We start from the raw sequence: 23,253 nt of genomic DNA, 5'->3' as shown, positions 1-23,253 counted from the left end.
GTTCAAGGTCGTCGATATGGTTTGATTATAGCTGACTTTTTTTCCGTGCCTCAGGATCGTCTTTCCCTCCTTCTATCCTCACTTTTTGCAACTAGATGTATTTTTTTTAACATGCTAATCACACTCCGGGGTTTAAAACTACTTGTGGTCGTATTGTTGTGTTTTTAGTGTGTAATTAAACCCACAGTATTTGTCTAACAAATGAAAATTTGATTCCATCCAGATGGTTCTCTTTCGTGGTCTACTGAAAATCCACAATCGTTTCCTTCATATTTGTGGCCGTGAAATTCCATCGAATATCCCACTGCCCCCATACATTACTAACGAGGTCGACCTAACGCAATCTACCATAGCTGTGCAGAGTGATCGTAATATTAGTGAATGTAAACGAGCAGGTTCTATAATCCGCCAGATGTTTAATGATCTTGAAAAATTCATCAGACCGGGTTTATCTACTCAGGATATCGATGATTTCGTATTTAATGAGTGTCTGAGTAAATCGGTATACCCATCGCCGTTAGGATATAAAGGTTTTCCAAAGTAAGCTTGTTATTTGTAAATTTTATTTTCAATTATCAACTAAATTTCTCTTTCTAACAGCTAATTTCCATAAATAGTTTGCTGGAGGAATAGATTTTAACTTGTCAGCATAAATATTCATATCACTTGGTGTGCTTTTAATTATTTCGTATATTGAAAGTAGAATAGAAATATTCTGACGAAGATGGATCTCCGTCTCAAGAGGTAGCTTATTCAAAATCATATGAGAAACTACCTGATACTAATAAAGGTTCCATTTTTATCCGAGTCTGCATTTTATCGATTATTTAACGAAATACGGCTATACTAGCTGTCTAATCTGTTAAATGTGTTTTATCTAATACAGGTCAGTCTGCACGTCGTTAAATGAAGTTGTTTGTCATGGAATCCCAAACAAATCACAAATACTAAAACTGGGTGATATTTTGTCTGTGGATATATCAGTTTATAGTGGTTACGTCCATGGTGATGCATGTCACTCCTTTGTAGTTGGTGTGGATAGTCACTCTGATTATTGTGATCTGGAAGCCGATGCACGGATAAAAACTGCTGTCTACTTGTGCACTGTCGCTCAGAAGTGCCGTGATGCTGGTATCAGTGTTTGCGGCCCAAATGCTCTTTATACATCTATTGCGGAAGCAGTCACGAAATGCGCCGATGCTTTTCAGTGCCGCGTTGTGGTAGACGTATGTGGACATGGAATCGGCCCATTTTTGCATGGACCGCCAAAAGTAGTACATTCAATCCATGAAATAGCTTCCCAACCACTTACACGTATGCTACCTGGACATACGTTCACCGTCGAACCGTGTATCTCTCTTCCTCCCAACAAGTTTGGATTAAAATTCAGACGGAATACAAGTTTTGCAGTCCCTGTTATTTTGGAAGATGGATGGACAGTAGTCACTAGTGACAAAGCTTTGACAGCTCAGTTTGAACATACCATTTCAATTACAAATAAGGGGTGCATAATACTAACGTGATCTATAGTGTTTTTGTTCTTTATCCATGGATTCATTATGCTATTGAAGTTGATCTATGACTGGCAATAATTTTTATATTTACTGGTACATAGCTTAGTTTTATTCGTGTGAATTTTAAAAGTGATACTGGAAAGTATACTACTTTTGCGTACAATCCGCTTCGATGTTAATTTGTGTTTCTACTGTCTCAAAGGAGATTTTTCCATGTAGTACTATTTTTACATTCTGCACATTATCTGGGTATTCTTAACCACTCAAACTGCATAGTTTACATATATTCGTAATGATTCAAAAATGGTGGGTCTCTTGTATTTAGCCATAGCGATAAATTTAAAGCGATAGTAGTGTCTATAATCTTAAAAATATCAAATATAGAGAGTATGGTTCCAGAAACACTAATGAATTAGCTCATTAAGAAGTATAAGATAGTATTAAAGCGTACGTTCTGGAGAAAGGGAAATAGTACATCTGAATTTCGATCCATATCACCCAAATCTAACCATCGGTTTTAATAATCTAGCTGAATCTAGCTAGAGATATAAACCTCTCCACCCACACGAATCACTCCTGCATTGACGTCTCTGGTTAGTTTCGCACCTTAGCTTGATCAACCCTAGCTTTCTAGCTCTCCTAGGCCAAAATAATCGGTTTAGACGCCGTCTAAAGAACCGTAATGCATGTATCATCCAGCCTAATCGACAAAGATTCACAACCAATTTGGGATTTTCATGTACTGCTCTACATCTGATCTTAGCTCTACTAAACATGGGGGATGTCCTTAAGACATCTGTGACTAACTACTAGTAGCCTACGCCCATGTCTTGCCTTTAAAGACAATGTTTTACAGCCATAGAATAAAACTAAGCTGTGTTACTCAATACACTTATCCTTTGCTCAGTCATTTATAACCAACGTAGAATATATATAATCTAGCCCCAGCAACTATTACATATGAGGAATGACAAATAATAGTAGTACCACTGATCGCTAAGAAAACTAACGATTAATTAATACGCTCCGAAAATAGGGAGTGGGTCTAATGAATAAATATTATGAAATGACACTAAAGCCCAGGAATTAGCGAAGGTGACCAGTGAGTTCATATAATTCACTGTGGCGGATTTCGGGCCATATCACTCTACCTCTTTAACCCCTGGTTGGGGTTATCGTACGGATCAACATCAGGTAGCCTGTACTTTTCATCACTTCTCTGACCATGTAGGGAGTCAACCTATAGAAATGTAGACCAAGAATATGTTTTTTCATTAATACAGTATGGCATTAATTCAATACATCTACAGCAAGCTGTGAAACCTAATCAGTCTCTTCTGTTCGCTAACTCCGATTAAGCACTGGACGATCGTGCGGTCAATAAATGTCTGATACAGCGACTATTTTCAGCTCCTGGTCAGTGCTGTTGTTCAATGGTGAAAATGCGATTAGTGAGAAGCACTTATATTCAAGATTAAGTGTTGGATGTCGTAATTATTATATTTCTAAGTAGATTATCAGCCATACCATGAGACTCGTCGTCTTCAGATGAGAATGAATATAACATGCTAAATTTACCAGTCAGAATTCCGGTTGTGAGTTTTTTAACCCATATCTCCTATTTCAACAGTAGCCTATCGTCCTTAACCTTCAGCAATGATGCATTCTGACCAAACCAAAAACTCTGAGCTAGCCTAATCCAAACTGCTCCTGATGGTCTATCTGTAAATTTTGATCACCCAGCATAGCAGCCATTCCATATATTCATGAGATTATACACACTGATTTTTAGACCACATAGCACACCGAACAGGAAATCGCGCATACAATCACGTCATAATTAGCAGAAAGTGAAGGAAACAGTACATAGTTACCTAGCAATGATTGAGGAGTAATAAAACGTTCAAAAATATCTAATAGGTCCATTCTAAGCTTATAATAAGTAGAATATAGGAATATACCAATACAGTTACCTTACTATACAAGCTGAAAGATAATAATTTGTAGGATATGAGTTTGTGTGTAACGATGAGGTTGGACTTGACGGTTTCAAGTAGGGTGGGAATTGGGTAGAAAGTTAGCAATAAATGTATTTTTGTGGTATCCCAATGAGTAGAAAGTTGCATTTCTGACGTTTCATGACTTATATTAAGTCAAGGGACGTCAGAGACGCAAGTTTTTACTCATTGGGATACCATGGAAATATGTTTATTATTGGTCTGTAGGATTGTTTCAAAGCTCCTAAATCTTCAAATACTCGTCTCACTATAACATAATGACAACTAAATTTCCTTGGTATGCGATAAAGATTTTATTCACGAGTACCAACGCTGAAATAAGCTTTAGAAGTACCAATCACAAATAAAGCGCCTTATAATGTAACATAGTGGTTATTTAATTGTTCTACTGGTCACTGTGTTTGCTACTACTTATAAGTCAGTTTGTTTTATTCCGCAGTCTTTCACTAAATCCTGTGGTGTGTAGTAAGTTGAGGTGCAAGTTTTTAATCTTCATTGAATGTGTTCGAATCCAGCTGTCTCTACAAAAATATTATTAACCGGTGTACTGGGTTTTCCCGAACATATATTCAACGGAAGTAACATTCCCTACGGATTTCATCTACCGAAATTCAGTAGTGTATTAAGGACTTTCATACAAATATAAGCACTTGGGTTCATATATATATATAACTGAAACAACCCGGAAGACATTTTTAACAGCATGTTTGATCATTAATCAATACTTTCAGTAACAGGGGCTTCTTTCTTACATGCTTCCAGCTCTTTGGTCTAATAATTATCACTTATAACGAAGCAAACCCACCGTTCTACTGAAAAAGACGATTCAGTAAGAAAGGATTTTTCTCATCTCCATGACGTCACTTGCTAGTTTTACCACTGCACTTATAATTAATCAGAACCTATAAATCTGTAATAAAACAGACAAATATTGAGCCGTTTAAAAGGTGGTCAAATGTGTTTTCCAGTATCTAAAAATTGAATTATAGACCGTGGTTAAAATAGATTAAAGATGGAAGATAGTTGTTAACTGGAATATCAAAAACCGTAAATATATGGTGAAATTACGTCCGATTATTTAGAAATATCAAAAGTAGAGTCATTTGTATAATGACCTAATAGGTAACCAAACGTCGCTGAGGTGAAGACACTTCATATAAGGGAAATGAATTCTCATTTGGTGAATATTAAGAGTAGCGTACTCCGTTTTCGTCATAATAGGTAGTTGTAAATTATACAAAAAATAAACGAAGGAGTAATAAACTACTGAAGGTAGAAGGAGCCTTAAAACCACGATGAAATGAGATATTAAACATCCTGCCTTTCCAAGTCATCTCCCATTTCAACGACTTTTGACTTTATGAATGACTCCAAAGAAGAATTCTGGTGAAGAAACGTGAACAAGATCTGAGAAGTACTCCAGTGTTGAGTTATTGATTGACGTGGCTGATATTTTAACACCTGGGCAAAATTATTTTTGGAGACCCTCTTCAAAAGACTACTTTTTGTAGCTAAATTAACGTCCTCCATAAGAGTAATTAAGCCTAAAGATTTACAAAGGCTCTCAAAAAACCTCGAATCATAGACTGACTGCAGAATATAACACAAAGTTCAAGCTAGTAGGATGTTCCTCACAAAGATTCCGAAAATATGCTTTTTAGAATCTCTTCTTCAGTATCTATTTTAAATTCAATCCTTTTGAAGAGGATGTATCTCACTGTAGGCATTTTTTCATGTTAATATTTCATCTTAAGGTTTCTGTTGGTGAATCTACTTACATAACCAGTATTGGTAATTATCTATTGGAATTGTATTAGTTTGACGTAGACTTTGCCGTCGGTGCTAGTACTTCTGGGTCCCTAGATTATAGAATGAATCAATTCCCTTTTACTGCTTAATGAAAACCAACTTTACAAGTTACTGCACTAACTGTTCCACATTGGCTCGGGATAACCGACGGAGATGTTTTAAGTTGTTTAAAGGGATCGTAACTATTGACTTTTGTCAACCTTTATTCAATCTGTTTAGTTGTATATTCTAAGTAGTGTCCTTATAAAACTTGGCTATCTGATAGCACGAAAAAATATTTGTGATGTATTCTAGACAATCAATTACAATTAAACCAAAACACTTATCTGGTCGACTGATAACCAGGTGTTTAGCTCTCAGAATATCAGGTAATTGGGTTTTGTGCTCATTTGAAATTAGGCGTCTAGTTGTCGGCCTTTTAGTTACATATTGATTGCAATAGCGTACAGTAGTAGTTCCAAATTCTACAAGATGCTTTTTCGGATAAGATTGTCTGTCTAGTGAATTAAATGTTCTGACTGGATTTCACTGTTTTGTTCGGTGACGTTTGTCAATGTGCATCAAAGTTTTGGTTTGATATACGTCTTTACAGAGGAAGATGATTTCGGTAGATTTGGTTATGACAAACTGTTTTTAGGATGGCGCCGGATATTCGCATTGTCTATACATCTTTGCAAATAAGCCTACAAATCAGACGTAAACCCCTCCCTACTCCACGTGCATGAGGCTAAAATATGTTGATGGTCAAAGAGTTATACACCGGAAAACTTGTCTGATAGTAAATATTGACCCACAAAAGAGTCTTAGAGAACGTCTGGTTTTGTGTATGACGCGTTGGAAGGGTTAGCTGTATTGTAAAGTATTTCAAAATAACGTTTTATTATTTTCCATGAATTAGTAAATTAATTTGACAAGTAATGAAGAGCTTGAATTTTATGGCAAAGACAGATAGCTAAGTTTTCACATGCAAGGATCCAAACATTAGACAATAACTTAATACTTACAATCCGATCTTTTTCATAAAATTCATTGGTCAAAGAGTTCGTTATCAAATTTTTTATACTAGAAATAAGACTAGAATATATGACCGAATGCATTCTCTATCATCCAAATGGTACGCACGCTTATTTGAAGCGGCAGACTTAAAATGTTAAGCAGTGACCAGACCATCTTGACTCTGTCCACAGAAAGTTTCACTCATACCATCTGTCTCAGTATTAATGCCCATCTATAAGACGGAACAGGTGTTTTTTACAAAGACATATTCATCTTATCGCTTAGTAAGCATATACTGAAAAGTCTGCTTGATCAGAACAATCATTTCTTCAAGTTTTGTTTTGAGCCTCATAGATTGCAGATTATATTCAGTACACAATCAAAAAGATAAACAATTTCCGTTCTTTTATGCAATCGTCATAATCCACAATCTAACATCAAACTTCAAGACGTTGTGGTGAATCTAAATCCATTAGCATTTCGTTTCACAACTACCTTGAATTCCAAAAGTTTTACAGGTGTCGCACTCAAAATCAAATAAAAAACATGACAAATATGCAGTTGATGTATTTTGTGATTAAGAAGCTGAATCTTTCAAGCAATTTCAAAATGAGGACGTCACACTCAACGTACCTTTATTTACGGGTGACAGACAGAGCAATGAATTGAAAAAACTTAATGACTGTCAAGACAAATTATTCTTTATTATTAGTTTTCAAAAACTACGACTAAATATATTTGAATGTCGTGCTCAAATAGACGTATTTAGCCGGCACTTCTAAAACCATCTACGTAGATAGAAAAGCGCTCCTTAAAATAACCGTGTATGATAATGAATCAATTTCTCGTCAATGAACACGTAAATAGGTACCGTGTTTAAAAGATCGTTTTAGTGACTTTAACATTTCAACAGTTCAGTAAAACAAAACAGTAAGTGTGAAACTAGCTGTTTTTATTTGTAAGTATTCTCTTCTATATTTTTAGTTCTTTTTAGCATTAAAGGTTCACACTTTTACTTAGAAGACCTGGATAGTTTAAAGGCCTTTCATCTGATTGGTTACTTGTAGACACTAAAGTTATATGTATTTTCAGCACCACACTATCCTAAATACTATACTGACATGTTTCTAAACATTTGTAATTAAAAGAACTTGTAACTATTGCTGTTAACTACTAATTCAAATGTCATATTCTAACATAAATAATCCTACCTTGTCGCGCCCTTTTGAGTCTACTAATGACAACTTTCGTTCAAGATCGAACTCTCCTGCGCATAATATTGGAAGCAAGACTGGAAGCGCATTTATTCCAGATAGTCTTAGCATTGGTAGTACAAAGAGCATCAAATCATACCCTAGGAAAGGAACAACACTTGCGAATGCTAATCTTACCGTTGAAGAACAAAATCATTTGGAAGAAGTGCTTTCACGCTTTGACAAATTTCGGCAAATTGAAGACAAACGTGTGAAGTAGGTATACTTTTTAAAAATCTTTCGGTTTCCATCAGCCTTATTATCACTGAACCAGTCTTGGTGATGTATCTATTCTACATTTTACGTTTATGTATTCGTCAAGATAAATATGGTTTGAAATATGTATTTGGATGTAAAATATTTATTGAATTGATTGGTTCACAGTCTATTCGTATAAATTTTCTGTGGCATCAATGGTTTTATTCTAAAGTCGTCTTTTGTTTAGTCTATTCATATTTTTAAAAAAATATCTAGCAGCAGTTTGACCGTAACAATTCGCTGACCATTATGTGATGACATTTTCCATTATTTCTTGAAGATTAATTTTACCATACATTCGGTTTATTTTTCCTCTATTTTATGTTGAAAGGTTCATATTTTAGAACACTAAACGCAGAGGCCGATGGATGATAAATCACTCTAGTTTTTCAATAGATTTAAATCTTAATTATTGGTACAATTCCAGTTTATACGATTCGTGTAAACTCCTTTAAATCCATGAAATCTCCACTTTCCATGCATGAAGTGTTGTTAATTGCGTTGAATATAACGACAACATATTCAGTCACTTATCAGCCGTTCTAGGTTCACAATTGAAATATATTTTATTTACCAGTTATCGTCAACAAAATATGACTTAGTATAAAAATGATCCTTGGTCACTTGCCATACCATCAAGGTTGTTTCCAGTCAAAATAAGTTCATCTTTGAGCTAATCATTTTATTTTAGCTGTTAGTTCGACCAATTTTCTTCACTAGGTTAGTAATATTCAAAAACTATTAGATTTTGACCTTGCGCAGAAGTGACAACTAAATTCGAAATTATTTTGTAGAACAGACCTTATCAAATATAATTATGCATGACAGTGTAATCAAGCAGTTACTTTAACCTAACCGTCCTTCGTTTATTTTGTTGTCTATAATTTATATTAGTTATCTAAAAGATATTAGGTCTTGGTCAAAGCGCCTTTGAAGAAATCATATTCTATACCATGTGTCATTGGTATGAACCCAATCCACCTAGTTTGTTACCTGAAATAGGACATTAAGATTATTACTTAATGAATAGATCAATGTATCAAAAAAGATAACAGCCTAGTAATAATCCATATGATTTTTCTTTTCCTAAGAGATCTAAGGAAACTGAATATTTGTAAGAGCAGATGGAAAATAATAGGGAAAACTAGTATTGAACCAAAAACTGTTGTCAAAGTAGGCATACGCTTCATGAACTGCTATCACAGTGTTTTACTTTTAAAAACTTGAATATATTACTGTCACAATATTGATTTATTGTACATTTTTATACAATTCAGTTTTCTTTTCACTAAATGACATATGTCAACTAATTACCCATTATCTGTTCCGATTTCGAAACACTACTCGATTTGCCTTTTATTTTTATTAAGAAAACATATGTAACTTACAAAGTGAAGAAAATCTATGAGACTTTTCTATTCCTGTTCAGATAACTATAGCAATTAGGCGGTATTATGGAGATCATTTATTTGAGTTCTAATAAGACCAACGTTTTCTAACTTTACTGAACAACTTAATAATTCGGAAATTGCTTATCATTAAATAGTGTCTCTAATAAATTAAAATGAGGAATAAACGTCTGTATATTGTCACCTTACAGTTTTACTAAAGGTTATCAGGAAACGTTATTATTTTGGAAGATGAAAATTTAGCCTAATTGTCAATGAAAAGTAAACTGGTGATTAGGATATTGTGTAAGATGTTATGTTATGCTAAGGGACAAAAAAGTCAATAGAGTCTACCTTATTCTGCCATAAAACACTATGAAACAGTGTTGCAGCTAAATCAAAATGAAAAGTTATGGAAGTTAATTAGTCAGTATCTTTATGAAGTTAATAATATAATTGCAGCAGTAAACTAAAGTATGACTCAATCAGTTAGCTATTAGTTTCCAGATAAAAAGTTCGAAAATAAAGTTTGTTTCTTCTCAAAGACATATAACGAAGTTAGTACATGGTCAGTTTGAAAATACTTTTTTTGTTGGTGCTAATTCTGTAAAATTAATCTTTTGGTGTTCAATAGCATTCAGTGATTCTCAAAGTTTGCATCTTAAGTATTGGAAAAAGCACACCGACCACTGAATTCATTCATATTTAAGACTCCTTGAAATAAAAGTAACATAAACACCCCTCCTGGTTTATTCATATTTTGATAAACGTTTTACGTGATAAAGTTTTTTCGAAGTTATCATCCAATTTTTTCGTTTATCCAACTATTTTTACATTTATGGTTCACATAACGGACTGGCTATAGTTAGGCAACCATTAAAAAATTAGGAAACATTAGAAAACTTTTTCAGCCCATTATAGGAATCCTCACTAGTGTGCATTCGCAAACCAACTGAGTATGGAACTCAGACCCTCTTGGTCTCGTAATGTGCTCCTAAACATTTAGACTACTGAGCCGGGATTCAATGATTCACATTTCTAACTTTGACTAGTTCTGTTTTGCTTCACTAGTTATTTAACTCATTGTTATGCATAAGATATTTAAAAGTCAATAACCTCAACTAACGGCTAAATTTATTATTACTTGCGACTGCGTTACTGTGGTTTCTTTATACTGAAGATGATTACTTTTAAAAATGGACATTATTACTCCTGTATTACCAATATTAATACCACTACTATCGCTAATGTTCATATCAATATAAGTTGTTAGACAACAGTATACCTGAATTTCTTGATAAAGTCATAAGAACTTGTGGTAGTAAAGTCCCATCTAATTTGTAGATTGTTTTCAGAATGCGTTCGTCTCTATTTTATATGTTTAAATCCGTGAAGTGAACAGTTATCTTTCCTATCCTGATTAACCTTTGACTTATCCAAGTTTATCGGATATTTAAAATGTTTGATTAACTTGTGATATCTTTTTTAATGATACAACAATTTTCTATTTTATTATAGGTTGCTATGTGTAAAATAGCTATAAGTATGATCACATAGTTTAATAAATGATGTCTTCGAAAATGAAACTTTATTCGCTGAACTATTTTTATTTTATTTTATAACTCCATAGGTCTCTAGCGTAATAATTGTAAACTGAAATTACAACAAGTAGACTCGGATTAATTATTTTCAATAAGTGAATGTTTTTCAACAGAAATAATTGTACTTTGGGGGATAAAATTTTGTTATACGATAAATTAAAATGGTTATAGATCAATGCACGCAACTAGCTAGTGATATTCGAACTTGATTTACTTCTCATTAATATTGTAATTTTAGGCAACGATATTGGAGTTTTGCATTTAAATAAGGTTTGAAGGACTAGTTCTTTTTTACAGATATTGCCAAGTTGTAATGATCAAGTACCGAAAACTGATATGATTCACGATTTTCAGTTAATCACTGGACAATATTTTATAATTTACTTTTCAACTGCATGGATTTTTAATTCGATGAAACTTAGGCAATTATACTTATTCAACATACCTTGTTTGGATTAGGAGGGAGTTGTTAATGATAATAATGGTCTAGTGTATATCAAAAATTTAATAAGATTAGTAAGTTGGATTAACTTTTCTAATTGAATTACAATTTAGAATTTCAATAAGTTGAGCGCACGTATTTGCATTAAATGCTCTTACTAAAGTTGTTTTTTCCTTCTTTTATATACACCTGGATAATATCCATATTCATCCAAGCATATGAGGACGTTTGATTTTACAAGTGATTTAGTTCCATGTTTTCGTTATTGCATTTTATATTAATTATTGTATAGAAGTGATGTACAATAAATTATGTCATTCTACGATTTAAGAGAGCAGCAATAATTCCAGTAATGATGAAAATTGTTATTCTTGAGACCAATGAATTGTGGAAATTTCGTTTCTAGTAAATTACATATGTATGTGGTGTATTTACTGTCTACAATTCTATTACAGACAATCTTTTAGACATCAAAAGGTTGCAACGAAAAATTGTTTCTTCTGCAACTTTTCTATTATCCAGTTAAAATGTCATAATTATTGGATAAGTCATCTAGAGTAGGTAAAATGCAAGTCTGTTAATTCATAAACAGATTGCCTAAAGCAGAAAAGAAGTATTTAAATGATAGTAATCACTAGAATTAAATAACTCATTCAGCTTGAGACTGGAGATATTGTCCAAACTAATGGTAATTTCTTGGGTTACGTAATTCATAAATCGCTACCAGATGTAATCTTTATTGGTATAATTGGATGATTCCTCTTTTCATGTTTTTTGAAATGTAGTCCTTTCAACTTTAAGTAAGTTTGGTTATGCTGTTAGGAATATGACTTTCCCATCGTTAACTTTTAAGAAAGAAAAGCTCCAAACTGCTGTCTAATAAAATACAAGGGTATACTAGATGTGCTTGTACATGTTGATTAGTCTACGAAACACAATATTGTGATGGCTACAGTCTGGCTGACGTTGTTCTGAATGCATAACACATAAGTAAGCTAGCTAGTCAATACAATAAATTGAAAATAGTGGATTTCACACTGACTGTGTCTTAAATACGAACAAAATGCATCATTGGTAAAGTTAAAAAAAGCCATATAAAAAGAGGTAAAAATTTTTTATGCCTGATGAGGAATTTTAATCAATAGGTTAAAATTGTAAATAAAAAATCAATACAAAATAAGAATTGTTTTGTCGTGGTTATCATGATTATAATTATAATAATAACAATGATTACCAGTAAAAGTTCACTGCAAAATTAAGACGATGAACGTATAATTAGGAACAAGAATATGTCACAGGAAGGAGTACAAATCTCAATGATTGTCATTTTAATGGATTTATTAGATGATCGTGATGTTAAATTACTTGATATTATCATCTTTAAAACAATCTTATTTGTAGAGTCTTCTTTTTGACTGTGTCAATACGTGTCTTGTTTTTTATCGATAAATGCTTAGACTTGATTAGTGGTTTACTAGGGGATGACGATACTTGATCTTACAGATGTCCTTTGAGCATTAGTCTAATCATGAAATCCATAAATCTGTTTTTAAATTCAACCTTATTTACTTTTAACGGGATATTATACAACCAAACAAACGTAGTAATAATGCGATCCCCCGCGTCCCCGAATGTAGCGAACCTTTTTATGTCACATATAGAATCAAATATTTTCGCTAGTGACAGTGAAACACGAATTTGACTCAGATATATTTATGTTTTTGTTGTTATAAAAAAGGCTCGCCTACGATCTTTTTCTAAACTGACCAATAAACTTTCATCTCACATTAAATTTACGTGCGAAAATGAAAATGAACACAGTGAGCTACCATTTTTAGTTTGCTTATGTTATAATTGTATTTTTGCTATATAAACGACCCAGCTATTCCTATTGCTTAGTATTCTTATACGGTGACACTCGACAAGACCCCAAAATCAGAACACGTTGAACAGGAATGAAATTCTATTCAAAATAACAATGGTATGTGAACAGCAATCAATAGTTTAAATAATGTTCATATATTTATAGTATATACATAAGAAGCTTATAGATTTTTCTGCAATAATATGCCCGGGCTGATCGGTTTAAAATTAACCAATCAGCGCGCACCAACACCATCATGCATAAAACATGCTTAATCCAATCTATATCCCATTAACAGCTTAGTTAAAAGAAATGTAAGTGAGGCTCTAAATCTAACCATCTCCCGAAAACTAACCCACTCAAATCTTTATGTCGACTTCGATTCAGCACATCCATTCAGGGCAAAAATTTCTCTAACCCTAAATCTCTTTAGAACAGCAAACAAAATTATTGCATCTGAACAGGACAAACAAAAAGGGCGAAAACATTTGGTTGACATCTTACAATTTAATAATTTCCTTATGAAGATTATTAATAGTGCAACAAAACGAGATGTGACACAAAAAATAATAATCCGAATGAAATACCATGGATTGGTGCCATACCGCCATGGTAAAAGAAGAAGAAATAAAAGGAGTCTTAAAACAACACAGAATTAAAATACATTACAAAACAACGAACACCCCTTGAAATATTTTAGTTCTCATTAATGAAAAGATCCCTTTTATGTCAACACAGAATTGTGTCTACAAATTGGAATGTGTCGATTGTAATGCCTTTTATATTGGAGAGTCATCTCGCGAAATCCTGACTCGAGCCAAAGTACATATTAGGTACACAAAGAAACCAATTAATAATCCCGTAGAACTGGAAAGACTCCAAATTAAATAGTCAATAGCAGTTCATGATATTTTTAACAACCATCAAGTCGATATCAAAAACATCATAATAATACAAAAAGGCTTTTCTAATACAAAAAAGAAGAGTAGCTGAAGCTTTCCACATAATGCTTAACCCTGCTGTCCTCAACAGAAAAGGAGGCCTCACTATCCATCCGACTTGGATTATCTACCTGAGCTATTATGTCTTATCTTATTCACAGTTCACACCATTATCGCATCTACAAATTCAACTCTATCCTTTCGCACCATAAATGTCTTTTTATTTCATTACAACACACACAAATATACAAACATGTCTTACATAAATCACATTGATCGGAATGACATTGAATTGGTCATACTTATTTTTGGGTTGATCGCACCAGATATTCTTGCTTTGTCTCTTTGTGCTTTTTGAACTTAGGTTAATTTAATTTGTTTAGTTATTGTCTGAAGAAGTGGCTTTCACTGAGACACAAAATGTCAGAAAATTTAAAAACTTAATTTTTTTTACTGATTGGGATATTACGAATATATTATTTTTATTGAGTTTAACTTAATGGTATGTGATACTCAGCTAATCTTAACCTTAGGATAATTGAAATCATAGATTCTTTGTAATCCTTGGGATGATCGCTTACTATATGTTTGGGTTAGTAGAATTTATATTTTAGTCAAGTTCGCCTTATCATATTATCCTCTCAGCCTTAGGGAACTATAATTTTTCCCCCTTTATGTTATGAAAATAAAGCTATTGTGATTCAAAACAGTATCATTTAAAAACAATATCATTTCTACCTATTGTATTTTTCTGTGTATTTGGTTAAGTGTGAATTCTGTATAGATTAACCATCTGCTTTTAGCAAGATAATCTATAAAGTCTTGTGACTACAGCACATTGATTTTTGTTTGTTTTGACATTGTTTTCATGTTTATATATATATATATATCATTGGAGATGATGTCATTTAGAGAACTGTAAATAAAGAAGAAACAAAACAATACATAGTTATAACAATCACTATTGACGACAGACAATCACAACTCTATTTCTAGCAAAGATTGTTAACGGAGAAAAATAAATACAGAATAAGTCTCTTACAGCTACAACCACCTTTTTTTGTAAAGTAAGTAAAATAAATTCATTAGTCGATTCAAACTAGGCCACCGTTGAGAACCTGGAAGCATTGAATGGCCGTTTCATCCTAGTGTGAGACTCCTTAGCAGTGCGTATCCACGATCTCGCACACAGGATTCGAACCCAGGACCTTCGGTCTCGTGCGCAAACACCCCACTTAAGTTGTAGTTATGCAAAAGCAGATCATGCATTTATTCCATGTTAAAAACTAAAAGTCTCAGTAGTGTATGCAGTGAATTCTTTATGGATCATGTATGTTTGTGGAAAGCACAAAAGCTGCATAGTTGATGATATATTTTATAAAACGAAATATTATTATTTATAAATGTCAAGCTATTTGCCGATTAAACTTGTATACTACACTAATCATCTGGTAAATCTAGTCATTTTAATACCAGTATTTTATTACTTTAGTCATTTAGTAGTAAGAGTTTTGAAAGATATTACTCTCACTAACCGTTATGAAATCATACTACTTAATTGTAATTAAAATGTACTCACAATTTGTATCGACTTGCGTTGTATTTTGGTCACTGTTTAATCTAACATGGATACTTCAGTTTATGAAATTGTAACTGATTTGGCAAATTATACGTAGTTATTCTCTAAACATGTGAGAATAGTCATTAAAGAAGTGTCTAGCACAAACGGTATACTGGCAAACTTTTTGAAATATTTACATTTAAAGACTCTCATTCTAACGTGTTAGAATACCTTATTAAAGTGTTATGCAACTAAACAGTTGAAGATTGATATACATTAAACACAGACGTTTTTTTATCACTTATTCTTTCAGTATAATGAGTATGTAACGGACTTTCGAAGTTATAATTGGCGTATTCAGCTTATATACTTCTTGGATGAAAACGTTTTATTCTCCCAAGATTAAAGCTTGAATAATTAGGACCGACCAAAAATAAACATTTGAGAGAAATTTATAATTATATTTTGTGGTTATTTTTTAATGGGTGATTAATATGATCATTTATATTGATAATATTCATGATCCGGGTACTTAGATTGGTCGATAATTAGTATTAATTTATATGCTGGGTACTGTCAATCCAATGCACTATATAATATCAGATAAATAAAAAACCCTTGAATCTTTGGTTATTTTTATCCTCTGGTAGAATCGGTCTTCGACAACATTCACACTTTATTCCGTTTTGGTCAAAATAGTCTCACTTTATCACACATTAAGTAAATCCAAAAAATCTTTAAACAATGAGTATATTTTTCAATTTGACGGACTTATAAGGATAGTTTATTTATTTATTTATTTGAACGCATAAATATTGGTACAAAGGGGCACCAGATACATATGCGCCACACAAATCTCATTTGATTTGTGTGAGTGCTGTGATACTGCCCAGGTGCCCAGACTGAAGCAGGTAGTTTTCTTAGGAGGCCATACCCGGAGCCTTTGACCTAAAGGTCTGATCCACAAAGCAGTGGAGCATCGTGAGGAGATGCAGTCCCATGGTAGCCGGTGACCAACGATTGATTCATACGCCATTTGTTCCCTCAGGATACTGGAGCCCATGCACACCACTGGTTTGGAATCCGGGTTTTCCTACTTCCCTAGGTAAACTTTCCGTGTCCACCAACCCGGTTAAAGCGCCGGACATTTGCTCTTCGTCCTCTCGATTTCGTAAACAACACCCTCGCTACGAGAAGGCAGTAAGTAGGACTTCCCTATCAGAGGCTATATACGCGTGGCCATATGAGAGCATTTCGAGATGGAGAGTGTACTCTCCCCACTCTCAGTCGTATCAGGGCATTTGAGGGCTATAAGGATGGTAAAAAACATTGATCAGTTAAATAATTTAGGGATTCATTTAAATAGTTTCAATTGAAGAGTTGGACTTAATCAGCTTTCCTAAAAACCTTTGCTTCGTAATCATTTACGTTTAGGTATGGGCTATCAAAAATCAGAATAAAATGTTTGCTAACTGCTTCCGAAATCTTGTCCAGTTAAAATAAATGGAAAAATATACTTTACATCCTAGTAACGATTTAATCTAAATATTTCGAAATTATTTCTGCAAAATGTACCATCTCTCTATTTTTCTTCTCTAATTTTAGACAGTTACGCCAAGAAATGATTGATAAACAAAAAGCTCGAATAAAAAATTCAGAATCTATTGGTGAAGGTCGATGTAACAATTGCAATACTCTATTTGTACCACTTCTACAACCGGCTATTCGATGTGTCAATTGTCATGGGGATTTCTGTCGTATATGCACAGAAAAACTACCTAATACAAATGTTGTAATGTGTAAATTTTGTCGATTCGAAACGTAAGCTAGCAAATTCTTATTATCATTATACTAGTTAACTGAAATTAAATCCTATGAGAGATTGTTGTTTATTGTACCTTGTCTTGCATTTATGTTCTGCATGTGTACTGTCACTCAATTTTTATTTAATAACAATTGAAATTAAGTTATTGTGTTTACACTGTAGTAGCTTTTGTATAAGTACGTATGGAGGAACTGTTTCAGTTCTACTTAGTGTCAAATCTCCAGTTACCACAAGGAATTGAGGAGTCACGATAAAACACTCAAAATGACGGTAGTTGAATTCCCGCTACAATTGTCTATGCGATTCCCAAGTAACATAGTGGTTATTAGACTAAAAAAGGTGTATGATATTTGGTGTTGTGCAATGAATAAACATTCTGATTTTTTCGAAACATAATGTTTCTGTCATCGAAAATGCGGGTTCAGCGCCATGTGAAAACTCACACTTCTTGTGAAATCTAATCTCATTTTATCCAATGCTCCAGTTAACTTTACTTGACTGACCCACTAAGCTTAAATTATGAATTTTCCATTATATTTTACCAGTCATGGTTACAATATGACTGTTTGTCAAACAGGTTGTGAAAATCATACGGAGTTCAAATGAATTTGTTAACATATCTCATTTTCAAGAGAAAAATATTTTCACCTAATACTTTGCATTTATTCTTTCTCACTGATTAGCTAAATGACTGTTGTCAATCTATATTTAAGAATGATGACATTTGAATAAACACAATTCAGTCAAATAGTTGTTTCACTTCGTAATTTAGAATCAATATTCCTTGCTACAAATTGAACTCCATTGCCAAGCCTTCTTTTTTTATTGTTAACAGCATTAATATTATAGATTTTTATGTAGATTATATTGTTTTAAATGACAGCAAAAGTTATATAGGTGAACACAACATCACTGAAAAATATACATCCACATAATTTACTCATAGAATAATAAGAGTTTAATAACTCATTAATTGTAATGTAAAAGACTGAATAATTCACTTGATGAATGATCTTATTCAAACATCTATCCATCATCAGAAATCTGTCATAGTTATGAATTAAACACGATTATTATTACCAGATAAATTAATCAAAGTTTAGATAAATTAAAGTTTAGATAGATAAAGCATTAAATGTTAAAGGTTGTTTTATTGATAGATAATGTGATTGGCTAAATAAGATGTTTTTTCAATCAGGGAAGTTTTCAATTCATATAATTTCAAGAAGTGTTTATGACAACTGATTCTATCAATATCATATTCCGAGTTGGCATAACATTGTGTTGCTGTTGGTTGTACTCTGGTATCGCTTTGCCTGGGGATAAATCTTTGACCTTTTACTAAAGATTCCTAAGGAAATCTTAAGTACAACGTATATTGTCTCATTTTTCTAACTCCATCTTCGGATGGAGTTGAATGTGCTAAAAACTTAACATTGTACTGAAGATGTAATATCGAATAAATACACTATCATTATTGTTATGGTTATTGCTAGTAGCCGAAGTAGTAGTGCTGAGAAAATAAAAAAAGAAAATGGGTTACACTTACTGAGCATAAAATGAAAATGTGAGATTAGTTAATAAAGGTTAGTTTCCAAAGAAAGTGAGGTTAAAGTCATAGATTATTTATTTTATGAGACGAATCGGGCTACTGACTTGCTAATTTCGCATATTAATACCCTTTAAAATCACGTTTTCCCTTTATGTGCCTTATTTAATGGTTCCCTCTTCAGCGAAACTTCTTGACTATCAAATATCGTAATAACGGTTTTCTGTAGTTTTACTTAGTTAATACTAAACCTACAATTCCTTCTGGCTATTACCACCATCTACACTTGACAATATAATGTAAGTCATAAACTTCTTAACATCATCTAGTTTTAAATTCCGCGCTGATTCTGTACTTTTTCAACATTAACTCAGAAAGTGAATCCGTCAGTCAGTGTTTATGATTTCCTGACATGCCTATCAACTTCTTATTTGGTTGATTGGAATAAATCTTCTCACTCCTGCAACTTACTTAAGCTTACTTTATAATTGGTGCATATTCTGTCTGAAAATGAATTACTTATTAAGTTATTTATCCTAAGATTCTTTCTGAACGTATGCTATTGAGATTGTTTCTTCCGGTTTTGAATTATTGGTATCAATACTTTCGCTTCAAACACTACTAGTGATTAACTTCTGATTTCTGGAATTAATTCAAATGGTGATGGGTATAACACAATTTTGATAAAGTGTTTTACTAGTTTCAGTGGATTAGGAAGAAACTATCGAGGATCATATAGGCGTAACTTGCTGGTATTTAGTCTATCTTGGTTTATATTGAGAGTTTTATTAAGACGATATAACTTGCTGTCAATACGTCATTGAACTGAATATTATGTCAGTCACTTGTTGTTCACTGAATGAATTCGCACTTAAAGTTATCCTCAGGAGTCAAGCTTTAGTCAGAATATATTTTGACATCAAGATAACTATATGATTTCATGGAGAAGTTTAGTTACTTTATACTAAGTAGTTGTTCCAACATATAAGCTAGTCTGCCCCAAAGACAACACTGTTTTAATAAACTGAAACTAAAATTCTAACTGCATGTTCATAATATTTTCTTGCAGCTATTTATTTAACTGCTCTTTGAATAACTCTACTGGTTTCCTTCTAACATCAGTGGGTGAAACAAACCAACTTTATATCTGATAGGGAAGTTCTTTTTTTCATTGTCTGCCTGTTGACTTTCGTGGATGACCATAAGTCTTTCACCAGGATTATCCAACAAACCCTGTCCTAGGTTCTCCTTTCCAGTTGTTTCTAATTGTTATTCATTCTTTTGATGTTTCCCACGAGTTTCCAACGCAATATGTTCTTCGCTCTGTCTCTTTTTCTATTGCCTCCAAGATTTCAAGTTGAGGCTTGCCACGTGGTGCAGTCTGATGATTTCCGCAATACGTTTCCTATCCACTTCCAGCGTCTTTTCTTAATTTCCCCTTCAGTTGAAAGTTAGTTTGTTTTCTGCCATGGAGGGTTGTTGCTGACAGCACCCAGCCAACGGACATTGAGTATCTTGCGTAGGCAACTGTTGATAAATGAATTGTCTTTTTCCATACATAACATAAAATTTCCTAGCTATACATAAAACCCTAGTTATGGTTTTGTACCAAGAATATAAATAATTTTGTTGAATACCAATAATTTAATAAACCAAATGACTATTCATTTTGAAAGTGATTGATAATTAATAAGAAATTTTGATCAAACCATCATCACCTAATTATGCAATAATAATTAATTAATATGCAATAATCGTTGTATATTGTATTGCTTATGCGTATTTTACTGTTCATTAATTCGTTTTTTCAAACACACAACTACGGAGTAATTGTGAACTCAACTCAGTGAACTTAGTTGATTGATTAATTTATTCACAATAAGTAAAATCTAGTTTATATAAAAAAAGAGCAACAGAATAGCACTCGAATTATTGACTAAAACTATTAATTTTAGTATTTTTAGTTATGTTAGTAATCAGTTGATTCTGTTGTAAATCAGTCTTGATAAAAACTGACACAATGTACCATACTGTTAGTCATAGGTAATAATTTTTATGTACAAGTATTATGCGTATATCTATTTATGCCTAAAGTGAGGACGGATTAATACTAGTCCTGCACTTTGTGTTACATGTAATTAAAATGATAAATAATTTAGTCTTGTCCTTTGCATTTACCAACTTGAAAATAACCTTTAGTTATCTACATAAAGTTGTACTGTTTTTCGTGATAACAGCAAGAAAAATATAAGAGAAAATGATCGATGATATAAAGTCCGTAGAAAACATATTTTAAATGACAAGTAGAGGTTATGAAAGACAACATACGGCTTTAAAACCTTAATGATCAAGGTTTTTAGTAAAAGAAAATGGCAGGAACTGTAGTTGGAAAAGTTATAAACAGATAACTCAAAGTTTAATTAAGAAGTCTTTTGCATAAAGCTTGTTTGTCAAACTTCTGTTTCTGATGAGTCTTACTACTTGAACGCTATACTCGGTTCAGCAACTTGAACATGATAGAAAAGGCGTAAAATATGCGAGAAGCACTTTACTCCAAAGGTTCATTCATGTACAGAAAATATAGGGTTTTTATAGTATTTTGGAAGTCCTTGGGTTTTCCCGAGAATTCTGAACTGCTACTAAACATAATAGCAGCATAGTAATCAGCCAATCAGGAACTCTACATGTAACTTTTCACTTTCGCGATATTTCTGGTAAAACTTCTGCTGAACGCTGATTGGATGACATGCTTCTTAGTGTTTCCTGAGCCTTTCTTGTCGTTTGCGAGAAGTTTTCTGGATCACCCGAACAGTTTTTGAACCGGGTTTTGTTAAATTGTACTCAAAAGGGTTATATCTACCGCCTTCCGTATTGTTACGAGCTGATGTATTAGGAAAAATCACATTAATAAACAAGCTTTTCATATTAATCATCCACCCTGAGCCTATTCACTCAACCATATATTTAGGTAAGTAAAACCCGCTTTTTTCCATTCATTATCCCAAATAAGTATGTTTTCTTACCTATCTTTTCGTTGAATTCACATGCTACTGTATTTCTCATACGACAAATAACTAATCAATAAGTGATTCGCTGTTGACATTAACTCCCAGTGATCTATATTTTACAAAATGACCATGACCATGTTATCAGTTTTTAGTGAGTAATCCTAATTGACAACAATTAGTTTAACTGGTTTTTCATTATATTCATTTTCTCGATAGCTAATCTAATTAAAATGATTTGAACGTCATCCATAAGGTGATAATCATTAGTTAATTCTGTTAGTTTAAGTCAGTTTGATAAAATCGAAAATCAGTGATATATCCATGAAAATAGTCTTTTTACTTAATTAAACCGATTGCTGTCTAACCAATAATATTGCTATTATGAAACAGATGTGTCCTACTATTTATCGCTTTAGTATAACATGACATTAAGTGATTATTTTATTTTACGGAAGGCAGGACGCTGAAATTTACGCAGTAAAAGGTTGCCTTTATGTCTACTCAATAAATTAAAAGATTGTACATGCTGTTTATTGGATCTTGGAAACACAGTTAATAAACTTCCATTATGACCATTTATTTGGACAACATCATAGCCATTGGATGCTTAAATTCACTTACAGCTACCTTTGTGATTATAAACAAGAACTAATATTCTGCACCTTAATAATCCACTCATTTCCCACAACGGTTCCCTCTGGATTCATTTATTTTAATGAGTTGTTTAGTCACTTGAAAAAGTTTTCATGATTGCAGAAACCCTGTAGTTTATTTATAGCATACCAGTTTTTGATATACTGCGTTAGATAACGTATAATCACAATATTCTAAACCAGTAGAAGAAAAAATGTACAATCAATTATAAATGAGCGAAAGTAGTACAGTTCACTTAAGATAGATAGTTCTAGTCAAGAAGTTTTAACTTACTTTTAGAAAGAATATAACTTAATAACAAACTAAAACAGAATCGTCACCAAATCTTACCCCAGAATACCTACGATACCGACTCAAGCCACTTGTCGATCTCACCTGAAAGGTGGTGATAGATCTACTGATGGCAGTATTGTACGGCTACGTTTCAGCTCTCGAGGGCGGATCACGATCGTATGCCCGGTTTTTTCATCTAGTTAAAGTGTTAGCAAACAATGTGCAGAGTAGAATCCACTGAAGTGACGTTCATAGAACAGATACGAGCTAACAAACTTTTAGTGGAGTTTAGTTCTCTG

The 23,253-nt window shown here is 32.9% G+C and overlaps 1 protein-coding gene across 1 annotated transcript in view; it reads left to right on the top strand.

The window, feature by feature from the left end:
* Positions 1 to 23,253, top strand: part of Smp_196060 (Mername-AA021 peptidase (M24 family)) — a gene marked incomplete at both ends in the record, with an annotated part of 68,165 nt that overhangs the window by 38,045 nt on the left and 6,867 nt on the right. The window contains 4 exons of the mRNA XM_018788483.1: positions 224 to 540; positions 887 to 1,504; positions 7,594 to 7,806; positions 17,251 to 17,347. Of these exons, the coding sequence (XP_018654021.1) occupies positions 224 to 540; positions 887 to 1,504; positions 7,594 to 7,806; positions 17,251 to 17,347 (1,245 nt within the window). The remainder of the gene's footprint in view (positions 1 to 223; positions 541 to 886; positions 1,505 to 7,593; positions 7,807 to 17,250; positions 17,348 to 23,253) is intronic.

This window comes from Schistosoma mansoni, chromosome W (assembly GCF_000237925.1).
Source record: "Schistosoma mansoni strain Puerto Rico chromosome W, complete genome".
In the NCBI taxonomy this organism is placed as follows: Eukaryota; Metazoa; Platyhelminthes; class Trematoda; order Strigeidida; family Schistosomatidae; genus Schistosoma; species Schistosoma mansoni.
This window is presented reverse-complemented; position numbering and strand designations above follow the sequence as displayed.